Source organism: Cyclopterus lumpus, chromosome 10 (assembly GCF_009769545.1).
Source record: "Cyclopterus lumpus isolate fCycLum1 chromosome 10, fCycLum1.pri, whole genome shotgun sequence".
Classification (NCBI taxonomy): domain Eukaryota; kingdom Metazoa; phylum Chordata; class Actinopteri; order Perciformes; family Cyclopteridae; genus Cyclopterus; species Cyclopterus lumpus.
Genome location: NC_046975.1, coordinates 15,369,203 through 15,382,302, shown reverse-complemented (window position 1 = coordinate 15,382,302; position 13,100 = coordinate 15,369,203). Strand labels below are relative to the sequence as shown.

The 13,100-nt window shown below is 41.0% G+C and overlaps 1 protein-coding gene across 1 annotated transcript; it reads left to right on the top strand.

Moving 5' to 3' along the window:
• Positions 1 to 414: 414 nt before the first annotated feature.
• Positions 415 to 13,100, top strand: kcnk4a (potassium channel, subfamily K, member 4a). The gene is made up of 9 exons (XM_034544052.1): positions 415 to 512; positions 1,163 to 1,293; positions 2,661 to 2,832; positions 3,986 to 4,262; positions 4,882 to 4,999; positions 6,225 to 6,385; positions 6,649 to 6,835; positions 7,346 to 7,479; positions 7,589 to 13,100. Exons 4-9 carry the CDS (start codon positions 4,074 to 4,076, stop codon positions 8,690 to 8,692), a joined length of 1,893 nt encoding a protein of 630 aa, XP_034399943.1. The 5' UTR covers positions 415 to 512; positions 1,163 to 1,293; positions 2,661 to 2,832; positions 3,986 to 4,073; the 3' UTR covers positions 8,693 to 13,100.

Genomic DNA, 13,100 nt, shown 5'->3' with positions numbered 1-13,100 from the left:
AGCTTTAAAGGAGCAGACTTGGAGACAATGGAAGTGTCGGGCTATCCAACCTTACAGTCTGTTATATTTCATGATGATAAATTCTTCTCAAGTGCAAGAAACATTGTGTGCACAATAAGTCTGACTTTGAAGAAACAAGTGTCTCTTTTTACTTCCCAAAAAAGACGGAGGTTGGAGCGGCTCAGGAAACTCCGAGACCCTCTGCTCTTCCTCTGCAGTGACGGACGGCACTTAATCACACATGCTACACTGTAATGGACTTCACATGCCTTGTCCCTTTCTCCTACTTTCCCCCCCCCCCCCCCCCCCCCCCCCCCCCCCCCCCCCCCCCCCCATCTCGTCCTCCTACGATCTGCTCTCCTCTGTCAGTGATGTAGGGTCACGAGAATGGGGAAACACCTTCCAAGGAGAACACACACACACACACTCACACAAAGCTCCTTGCTGAGCGCTGAATGGTGAGAGAACGGCACACGAGACGAATTTGGATAGCAACATTCTCCAAACTGGAGGTAAGACATGCACAAATCTATTTTTCTCGGGGGGGGGGGGGAGGGGGATTATTGAGATCTTTTTTGGTGTATTTTTTAAAACTTAAATCATGCATGCTGCTTGGTTTTAGTTCCAGTTTGCATGAGTGGCTTATGCCCTCTCCCAAATTCATTTTTTCTTAATTAAAGGTTACCAAGTGTAGTCACAGACTGTCATCATTCAAAAAGGAAGCTTAGCTTAAAAACTACATTTTAAGATTCTGCCATCTGTGTTTTTTGGAGCATGGCTGCATTTGATAAGCATTTTATTGGAAATATATTTTTTTGGTTTCAAAGCCTCAGATGAATTTTGTGCATACTTTATCTTCTATGCAGCCTCTGTAGCACAAACAGTCCTATCATTATTGTTGAGGATCATTCTTTCCCAGAGCATGAAACCAGAAGACTAAAAGTTGTAACCTGTGATCTCGCTCTGACGTCAGCATTAGCTCACTGAAAAAGAGGCACATCTTTCGGGGGGGTAATTGCATCTCTAGAATTTTTATTTGCTCTCAGCTCTGAACATTCTTAACAAGATACTACGTCCTCGTCCACAGACAGTCTGTGGGACTTTTCCTCTGCTGTGGAAGGTTTACAAGCGGGCCTCTTTTTGTTTGTCTGGTTTGCTGTAGGAGCAGGACAGTCGCTAAGAGCTCCTAACTTAGCCTCAACATTTCTAGCAGGGAGTCCGCGCTTCGAAGTGATTAAGGAAACCTCTGAGAGCAGCAAGGAAAGGACAGAAACGTTTGCCTTTTGTGAGGAGGTATGACTCATTCTTTTAAAGAGGTGTGATTGGTTGATCCCCCAAAAAAAGAAAAGATTATTCTTATTGATCAGAAGGTACAGTGAAATCGATTGGCCTAATCATAGATTTTAGTCTCTATTCAAACATGGTGGAATTATCAATACAACATTTTATGTAGGCGTTATTGTGTTGGGTGGAAGATGTGACCAAAAACATTAGCACAATCTAATCTGTAGCATTTCATTAACTCATTCAGCGTTTTCATTTATTTATATATGAATAAAAGTCCTTCCCAGTCTTCACCCTTTTCCCCCTTAGGAGCTATTTTAAAGGCTAAGATGCTTTGAATAACTTTCATCTTTACAGGATCTTGTAAGTAGTTGATAGGGACATAATTTTAGGTTTTTTAATCACTAACCTCATTGACCTAGGATGCTTTATAAATACGAGCCAAGTAGCTTTACTTCGTAGTGGTTTGGAGCCTGTGATGTCACAATCCAGTTTGTACGCATGCGCTCAAGTCACATTGAAGCCCAAACATCCCACTGAAGTATCGAGTGTGTTAACCGAGCGAGGGATTAGTTCAGGGGTATGTTAGCTTTTAGTTTCTGTAGTTCATCCCACTTTGCTCACCTGAATTTTATGTCGAACTAAGTATAGACAGAATGTACTTCTTCACCCAGCTTCTTTTAAACAGCTCACCTCATGATTTATCTCCTCACCTGCCTCCACTGTTTAACTTAAGATTAGGTCATCGCCCATCAGCCACAGTTCTGCTCTTTATAAGCCCCTCTCACTTAGTAGCTTAGCAAAATATCAAAATATGCCAGCGCCGGTTTAAACAATGATAATAACTAATAATATCTGTCAGTGTTGAAGCCAGGGGCAGAGAGCGAGACGGTCCACACAAACCAAAGCCAACAGTCCATTAGTGCAGAATGCTGACAGTCGGCTGGGAAATGTCAGAACATTACCATGTGGAGACGACCAGGGCCGGCCTACCCAGAGCAAGAAGCTCCTAAATCGTGTGTGTGTGTGTGTGAGAGAGTCACACAAAAGTAAACACAGTTCAAAGAAAACATTAGAAGCCAAATGAGGATAAGCGATAAACATGTTTTCGATTAATGTCGGGATGTATGTTTGGAGTGTTGGCCCTGTGTAATCATTTGTGAGACCAATGGCAGCACGGCCTGGAGTGTGTCAGTCCCGCCCTGATTATTATGACAAAGTCTCTACAGAGAGAACACTAATTCAATGCCACTCATACTCTGCTAAAACAAAGAGAGAAAGGGGGAAATGTGCCAACTTAAAGCTGTTCTGTTCATCTATGCTGTAATCTACATGTCCACGTTTACGTACATCTGTTTTTTTCCTGCATTTTGTAGAGCGTAAGTGGCATGAAGGAGAAGGAAATTCACCCACAATCCTCTGCTCCTGAACATTGACGACAGAAGAACCAGACAGGAAGCAGAGCAGCGATCCAGAGGAAAGTAGAGATTTCTCTGTCACCTGATTGGTGGAGCTAATGAGATGAACTCCTGACATCAGTGACTTACGGTATGGTTTTTATTACCCTCAGTTATAAAACGTTCTTTATCATAAAAGAGTATGCGAAGAATAGCTTCTCTCAATATTACAATATTGCCGCATTGTGATGGAACTCATTTCTTAACACGTCGCACTCAAGTTATTTGTGAGGTTGTAAAATGAGCTCGAGACGACGTTGACATTTCCAGCGAGGGTCTAATAATATTACTATGATTTGTATGGGGTCAGATCAGAATCATAATGAATGAATGCACACAGAAGGATTCACACGTCTTTCAGGAGTTACAAATAAATGACAAATAAATTACTAATAAATGATTAATAAATGACAAACGATTTTTGAATGCAGGGTTTTTAATGTATATAAATGTAAAACACATGTAAGATTCAGAGTTGTATTTCTAATACACAAATATGATTAAATGTCTTTCTATTGATTTATTTAAAACAAATATTTGTTTGAGAAATATATTTGTGAACCTTATTTATATACAACAAGAACATTTTTTGTGTACACTTTAAACTATTTTATGGAGTCATTTATTTATATATATATATATATATATATATATATATATATATATATATATATATATATATATTCATTATTTATTGTTTGTATTCTACAGTGAATCATACCATATACATTATCATGGTACTGAAGCAAAGAAGTTTGAAAATGACTAATCTAAAGAGATTTAGAGAACGGGATCTGACTCTACTGTCGGCAGTCATGTTGCATTATGGGAGCCAGTTTTTGAACAGGGAAGAATTTGTGGAATAAAAAAGTTGATATCTCTAATTCTACTGCAAACTGCCTTATGGGAAATGTAATATCCCAATGTGGGCTTGAACCATACCAAAGGGCTGAAAGGACAGTGTAACCATGACTGTTTTCATCTTTCTTTTGTGAGCTCATAGCTTGGAGAAGCACAACAATAAGTTGCACAGCCCTGTTAAAGATGTGTGGAAGTGTCCTTTACACTTTGTCAGCTCTTAGCTTCGGACTTTCCCTGTCAGTGACCGTCTCTTTGGTCTGACGCACACATGTATAAATAAAGGGAGTTAATGTGTCAGCCTTCCAAGAACACTTGTGTTGTTTGCTTATTTCCGTGTTCACACATACAGTACCTCTCTAAAGGAACTTCCTGTTTATGGTCAGCTGTGCACCGGTGTTTCCTGACTGAGAGCCTGGCCTCTGAGCTCTGACCCTCTAACCCTGGAGGGGCAGGAGGGTCGACGGGGAGAAAATGCGGTGTACCACCCTCTTGGCCCTGCTGATTGGGGTCATGCTGTACCTGGTGATGGGAGCGCTTGTTTTTGGAACCCTGGAGCTCCCCGAGGAGAATTTGGCATTCGAAGACCTCCTCGCTACCAAGAACACTTTCCTTGATAATAACTCCTGTGTCACTGAGCGGGACTTCTACAAGCTTGTGAAGGTATCGCTGGACACACTAAGCTCTCATCACATGATCCCATGATTTCTTTGGCTTTTCTGTCTCCTTTTATTTAACTTGAGACACAACACACAAGTGTCTGTTGTTTATCTCAAACATCCATCACTGATAGTTAAACCAGTTAAATCAAGTTTATTTCACTAAGTTTTCTGGGCTGCATTTGCCAATCTCAAATCTTTGTCAATCTTTGCACAATATTCCTTTCAAAATACGAGTTTGCACTGCAGTTAATACAATACTTCAAAAACACAATAATAGTAAGGAGCATTTTCACCATTTACTTAACTTAGTGTTTTCTTCTTTCTCTTCCCATTGATCATCTTTTGACCGTTCAAGGAGGCCCATCTTCAGTTTATAACCATTGCACTAACTAGCTAACCTGATGTTAAAAAAACAAAATCTTTTGCATTGATGCATTGGATCTTTTTAAAGATAATTGTTCTGGTACTTGTACATAAATAAAGGATATGAGTACTTCTTCCATTACTGGTACACACCCTGTAGCACAATCCAACTGACGGCTAACTCAAATCTGTAGAATGCATCCTTTCTGTCTCGGATACACAGCTGTGTTTTAAAGTAAATGACACCCCACCTGCAGGGGGTGGTGTCTGCGGTGGAGTCGGGACTGGATGTGAACAACCTTTCTGCCAACTTCTCCACCCGCTGGGACCTGGCCTCAGCCTTCTTCTTCTGTGGTACCATCATTACCACCATAGGTACAGTATACTGTGACATACTATGCTGTGACCTTTGAATGACATTTCTATAACACACTACGGTATACACTTTCATCTTTGGCATTACTTCTTTTAAATGAGACCCTATACTAAGACCGTTACATGACTTTTTGGGATATACTATTATGACTTTTTACATGACATTTTTTCAACGCACTATCGAATTACTTTTTTCAACATACTATTATTTCTTCTTTTGACGTACTATATTTTGACTGACTTTTTTGGACAAACTATAATGTGACTTTCGACATTTGTATTCCTTTTTTAAATAAACTATACTTTGACTTCTCTCGAGGTACTCTGCTGGGATTTTTATTAAACTGTTTTGGACACAACGTGATTACTTTTTTCTGCCCACCATACCATAACTGTTTACAACATACTTTATGACATTACTTTTTTCGACATTTTTGATTAAGATAAGCTAAGATATTTGTACATACTTGTACAACTTGTTATGCCATATCTTAATACTTTTTTATTGACTTTTTGACATACTATATTGTGACTTTTATGAACTTTTCCGACATACTTTACTATAAACTTTTAATGTGTTTTTTTTCAACATACTAAACTATGACTTTTGTAGACCTAAAGCATGTTTTGTTTGATTCAATACTGTTTTTTTTTTTAATTATTTGTTACAGTAAAGTATGAAATTATATTTGTACATAGAGTACAACTTATTATGCCATACTTTTTTATTTGTATGACTATTCTATGACTTCTATATGACTTTAAATTAGTTTGACATACTATGTTATGACCTTTTATTGCACATATTTATTACATAATTATATCCTGGTCTATACATGGATTTCCAGTAGATCAGACTTCAGACTGGGGATTTGATTATACCAACATTTCAAAGTTAGAGAGATCCGGAAGCAAACATTGAGTCAATCTTAGCAAAAAGCATGAATAGTCACATAATGTTTAGACAGTCCTGACTGTGTACTTTAGCATTGCCAATATAATAGTTAATTGTAACTATATAAGACTAGTGTCTTTTGTTTTTCATTCCTCTTTGATACGAGCCATCTAAAATCCATGTGCAATGAACTCTACCATCAGACATCTCAGAATTGGGTCTCAGGTAAATGGAAGTTGGTGATACAAAAGGAGTCTTCTTAGAACTTTCATCTATATTAATATTATATTAACTTTGAAGGTCCTTGTGTTTTGTATTACTTTCTAACAGGTTTTGGCAACTTGTCTCCTCTAACGTGGTACGGCCAGTTGTTCTGTGTGTGCTATGCCCTGGTGGGCATCCCCATGTTTGGCATACTGCTGGCTGGAGTGTGTGACCACATGGGCACGGTGCTGCGGAGAGCTGTGGCAAAGATTGAGACCCTCTTCCTGGTGAGAATGGTCTGTCGTACCCAGGAACTAAACCTCAGTTCCATATACACCTTGTTTGAATCTATCTTTTTTAGCAGTGAATAGTCTTTGTGATTTTTACCTACCTGGATGTGAATCACTGCTACTGGTGTTAATTAATATTCCTGTTTGTTGATGAGTGATTTTCCAGTTGACCAGTTAAACAATCTTCAGTCGATCACAGTCATTTATTAAGTATTCATTACCATTCTTTCTTTCTCTGCCGCCATCTTTCTCTCTCTCAGAAGCGTAAAGTCAGGCCGACCACTGTCCGCGTGATCTCAGCGGTTCTCTCCATCCTGATTGGTTGTCTGATCTTCCTCGCCGTGCCAACAGTTGTGTTTCAGAAAGTGGAGGACTGGTCATTTCTGGAGTCGCTCTACTTTGTGGTCATCACTCTCACCACTGTTGGCTTTGGAGACTACGTACCAGGTACTGACACGCACACAATATACAACTAGTTACACGCAACCTCATGTCCTGTTGTACAAATGTTTGTTTATTTTTCAGACTTTTCTTATATAATTAATAATACTTGTTTATTTAAATTTAAATTTAGTTGCAGCAGTCTGAATTAAGGGTCATTTTTATCACACTACATATGTGCAATAGACAAACGCAGCTGATCTACTTAAAGATATTCAGAAACGTTTGTGATAATTGATTATACTTTTAAGATCTGCTGCTGCTTCCAGCTTCTCAATGTGAATCATTTCTACTTAAGGTGTCTCAAGCAAAAAAGGATGAGACACGGGTCTGCTGGATAGAGCAATTGCCCATCATCCAGCTCCCCCATGTTAATGACCCGCCTCCCTCCCCGCTCCAGGACTGTTCAGTATCAGACTCTGACTTCTGATTATTGTGAGGAGGCAACAGAAAGGAGACCACAGCATCTCTGAGGACCACGGCATCACACTAAAAGTTCACTTTCTCTGTGTCCAGGTGGTCGTGAAGACGACTGGTTCTTCAAGCCTCTGGTGTGGTTGTGGATAGTGTTTGGTCTCGCCTACTTTGCCTCCATCCTCACCATGATAGGCAACTGGCTGAAGGTGTTGTCTAAGAGGACCCGTGCTGAGGTGAGAGATATATGGTACTAGAGAGCCAGTAATGTACACCAAGAGAAGAGGAGTAGAACTTGATCCTGTTGAGAGGTTCATCTTTTTCCCATCTCCCCATATCTCTCAGATGGAGGAGTTGAGGGCCCACGCTACAGACTGGACTCAGAATATTCAGAACATGTCCATGGACTTCCGTATCCCAAACCCTATGGAGTTCAACGACCCTTTCCTCCTGCAGCGCCGGCGCTGGAAACGCAGTGAGCGTCGCCGTATGCGACGGGGAGCCCAGGGCACTCTGGGATACTTGGCTCGAGGAGCGTCCGAGAATGGACACCTGCCGAACCGCTGGGCCGGCCTGTCCAGCTCCATGAGCCAGCTGGAAGCGCATTCCTCTCTTGAGAGGGCGTTGGTGGCCAAGTCCAGGTCGCGGGTCAGAGCCGCCGGCGGTGGAACGGTGCCGAGGGCGAAGCCTGCATTGAGAGTTCACCCCGCTGTGGGTCATTTGGTGGAGGGCAGGCCGTTTCCTCACCTGCTGGCCCGCTCATTCTCCCTCCCTGTGGCACACTCCACCTTAGAGCTGGACTCAGCAGGTGCAGCCATGCAAGGAGGATCCTTCTCTGGATCTGAGTCTCCTTTTGACTCCAGATCAGACGTTTCCTCAGTCTCCTCGTCTTTCTTGGCACGCCACAATTTCCAGCCCTGCTGTACAGTCAGCAACATGGAGGAGGGAGGAGTGAGAGCCGCAGACATGAACACAACACAAGAGAAAGACAAACTGATTCCAGCAGAGTATGCATCTGTCGCCAAAAATAACCACAGATGCACTCCTGCTCCTAGTTTGCACCCTCGCTTCTCCCCTCTTCCACCTTCTCACCTCCAAATCGTCCTTCCTTCCCCTCCCCTCCACGCTGCCTCCTCAGCCAGCTGCCAGCTGCTGGATTTCTTCGGAGAGAATCTGGCGTACATTGATGAGTCCTCAGACACGCTGAGCGATCGCGCCCAGCCAGGAGCAAGCGAGGAGAAAAGGAGAAGGCCACGAAAGCCGAAGAGGAGGAGTATGAGGCGGCAGCTGTCACACAAGTGGAGCCCCTTGCAGGTGAGGAGGCCCAACAGTGATATGCAGCCGCCGTCAAATCCCCCGACTCCCCCTCCAGAATCCTCTCTTTCAGACAGGTTTGGGTCCGACACTCTGACAGCCAACACACTCACAACATGGTGCCAAAGTAAATAAAGCTAATGTTCCAGGAGATTGTTTGTATTTAAGGCTAGCCTCACAACGTGAGCCCACGAGTTTTACTTTGTTACTTTGTGATCTGAGGAGGTCAAAAACTCTTGGAGACTTTTTCCCTCCATGGACCTTGCTACTTAGTGATCTGACAAAGCTCAATGAAAAATTTGTTCGGGACACAAACTCCTGGAGCTGTACAAACTGCTTCCCTTCAGACACGAGATCAGATGACATGAACCAATCATACTCCAGACTGAATGACTGCATCATTCACTGGGCCGTCACTGACATTTGCTTCAGAGAACAGAAAACAAGACTCTACAGCCATGCAAGCGACATTGCAATCATCTGATTATAACTGACTTATTTGTTCCAACTAATCATCTGAGCTCAATTGTGGTGTGTACAACAATATCTTTATTAATCAAGCAAGTACCAGTGAGCTCGCTTGTCCTTAGGGCACTTAGGCACTGTGGCAAATGTCAGAAATATGTCACACAAGTGTGACCGTTAGGACCTTTCAATTAATTCTAGGGGGCATAGATGTGTGTACAAACGTTCATGGAAGTGCCATCAACAGTTGTGGAGATATTTCACTGCTACAGGGGAAATGATTCATCTTGATGAAGATGAATCATCTGGGAAACATGAATGTCTGTCTGTTTCATGGCAATCCATCCAGAAGTTGTTGAGACCATTCAGTCTGGATTACAATGGTGGATTAAAGGACTTTGCCAGGTTGCCCCTACATTATCCAAAATGGATTAAGGGAAAGATAAAGAGGCCTTTTAAACGACGGAATCACGCATCCTTTTAAAATCGATCACATCTTGTGTTTAAACAGTTGGTCACAAGTTTCAGAGGTTATAAGAGAATATGAGTCCAATCTTTATCCTGACATCATTACACATGTTTATCTACTTTGTTCATCCATCTTTCCACTTCTGAGGTCAATCGATTCTCGGCAAGACATATTATTCATCATTAGCTCTCAGATTTATGTTGGCTTCGTGAGGCAAACTCTTGGCTACTGACTAATAGCTTTGGGGTTTCGGAACCATTCGGAAAAAAATAAGTACCTTTTTATGGAATACAATATTAAAAAAGGAAAGAAAAACGAGGGACAAGAGCACAGGAGTTTTAAACTAAATTTTAAAACACATTTTTTTTAAGTGTGACATCTACAAAAACTAAATAGATTAAATGGACCTGGGAGGCTGGAAACATTCCCGGGGAAAACCCTCCAGAGGGAGGAGAACCTAAACCACAGCAACAGTACATTGTCATCAAAGCATCAGACCAGTGTCACTCCTTCGTGTGATGCGGTCATACGAGGCTATGAGTTGTTTGAGGGATGAAGCGGGTAAGTAACAACTGCTCTGGAATGTTTTAAGGGGCAAAGTTACTGGCCACTGCTTCGTAATAAAACTTTTGTGCTCTTTCCGCCATGATAAGCATCTTTGTGTGCTCGCCTTGGATATAAGTGTTCAGGGCTATTAAAGCAACGCTAAGGTTACTTTTAAGGTTTGTGGTGTTTATCAACTAATATCCTGTTTCCTGTCGGTCCAGCTTGTGACCATTTTTCCTCTTGGTTGATACTGTTTGTGTTTTATTCTTTTTAAAGCCTAAACCTCCCTGCCACGTAAATAGCTCTTTGAACTGGTGTATACACCTTTTCAGTGCTATACTATTTGTCCTCATAATGTCTTAAAGTGATGATTGCAAGACTTCTCTGAACACACACTGCTATTTGACATTAACCTGAACAGGGCTCGCCTGTGCAGATGCCTTCGTGACTTTTTAAAAATATTATCGTGTCAACTTTCAGAAATGCACTAATGTGCCAACAAAGGAAGTGAAGGAAGAAGACAAGCTAGTAAAAATGGTTGAAAACAATACAGTAAATGTTTGAATTCAACAGGTCTTTTAGACCTCAAGGACACACAAAATACGTTTTGGTGAATAACAGTGAATGTAAAAAAAGTGTACTAAAAACTCCACATGGCACTTTTTTTTATGTAAAGCCCGTCGTGCTCTTTAGTGGTGTTGACCAGTCCTGTTTACCAGCCTCATACTACTCACACCTTCTAAGCTGTTTTTGAGTGTGTTCACCCTTCATGCTACACTTTTTCCAACCATGCATTTCATTTTCCAGCTACAAATACAGCCTGTAAAAATATAAAATGTAGAAATATATAAAGATATTCAGGTCTTTCCCTGGAGTCCTCTTTGAAATGTTTAATTGGCAGTGGCATGGTAACATTTTATTTTGATGTATTGTATAATTGCATTCTAGTATAAAGAGGTAAAGTAAGTTTAAAATGCTTCTGTACTAACTGCAAAACACATTAAGAGAAACATGATTTGTATATAGTACTCAATGTATACAATAAATTAGCAGAATAGAATTGGGACACAGTCTGTTGTTCCCAAACCTCCGGTCACTGGAGAGCAGGAGATCTGAAATGACCGGACACCTGAACCCTGGAAGTCCTGAGTGAACTTGGACTTTTGGTGGATTTGAGATCAACATTCAGCTTCTGCTTACTCTGAACCAGGAACTACGACAAAGGGGCCATTGTGGCATTCGGCTCTCTACCAGGGCCAAAATAAGTAACTGACTGAATCCACACTCCGCTTCAGGCTCCCACATTTGTCAATTGTTGACAGAGGGCTAGAAGGAGATAAATATTCATATGACAACATATGTGCCGAACACGAGCCATCAAAATGTAATATAAGTTAAGTTTATTATAAGACTTCTGACCTACAAAGGATGTCAATGCTAATGTTATTTTATTTATTTTAAATATATATTTCTTCTTCTTTATATAAAATAAAAGAAAGGTGGATATTTGAATGGCTGCTCACTGATGTTAAGACTAAATATGTGGTGAAAAACTCGAGAATTATATTTCAGATTTCTTTTTTAAACCTCATAACCTGGGACATTGTTTTGAAAGTGTATCATCAAGTATGAGTAAGTATGTCATGGTATAGTTAGTAATAAAAAGTAAAAGTATGTCATACAAAGCACAGACTAGTATGTCTTGAAAAGCAATAGTACAGTATGTTTAAAGAAAAGTCATAGTACGTCAGAAAAAAAGTTACCATATATTACGCAATAAAAACAATTCTTCATTTGATCTGACTTCCGTTGTCACCTCAGCAGACTTAACTGTCAACAAATATAATTGAATGTCACTTTTTACCTTGAAATGAAAACCCACAGCTGGGCCTCTGGGTTTGGCCTCCCCGCTGTTTTGGGGGCCTCAAGTAGAGCTCTTAGTATGGCTTCAATAATGCTGAGGCCACCGGTCGGTATCTTCTCTTTACTCCTGTGTCTCATTATCACATTGCCGCTTGTAGATCTGATAATTCACATTGACCTTGTATTGTGTTTATGGCGTCCTGTTGCCCCAAGAGCTGTATTTTAATTAAACTGCCAGAAATAAATAGGAACAATTTCAAATCTAGTTGTGTGACGAATAAAGTCTCGTCCAGACCTGTAATGTGAGCTATGTTTGACACGGACCACAAGGTGCATGTGAGGAAGACGGAAAGCGATTCTCTCTGTCATCCTCAAGAACATTTTACAAGCGTTATCAAGGGCTCTCTTACATTTTTTTGGTCAGTATGGGAAGAACCATAGCCACAAATCATGACAGATTTGGCTAAATGGAGGTTATACAGGCCGGATGTTTGGATACATGGGTGATGCCGACAGGGTCTGTATGTACACTCCACGTCAAGGTCAAAGGCACAGACATGGTTTATATTGTGTGTGTGTGGGTGAGAGAGAGCGGGGGTCAGTAGACTTCCCTCTCAAGGACAGTGGGACTCAGTGTGAGACAGAGCAAGGCGCTCTACCGTGGGATAAGTACAGGTTGGGTATAGCAACGGGTAGTTAAGTGGAAAAGACTAACAGATGCTGGGGCTAGTTTACTCTGGTGGGAGGGAGCCTCACCACAGCTCGAGCACTAGCACCCCAACGCACACATACAAATGCACACGCACAAGTTAGGCTGCATTCTCACTGTGGCTTAGAAAGAATGATTTCACTGCAATGGCTGGAGAACAGTTTGTACCTCTTTATTAAAACAGCAGAAGTCACTGAGAAAAAAAAATCTTCTCAGTAAAGATGGACGTATCTCAATTTCAGGACATTGAAAGCCTCATCGGGCTGAGCAATATATAAGTCTTCTATCACGATAAAGGTCATTTTATATTTCAATGACAATATACAGTATATATATATATCACAATATAAATGTTCTATTTGAAATAACCACATGGTAAAGGCTATTTTTGTATCGTACTGTGTGAATTAAATACATTACTGACTGTTTTCTCATCTGGTCGGTGTCCATTTCTTACGAGCTCTGCATGTTGATGAAAGTAAAACAGCTGT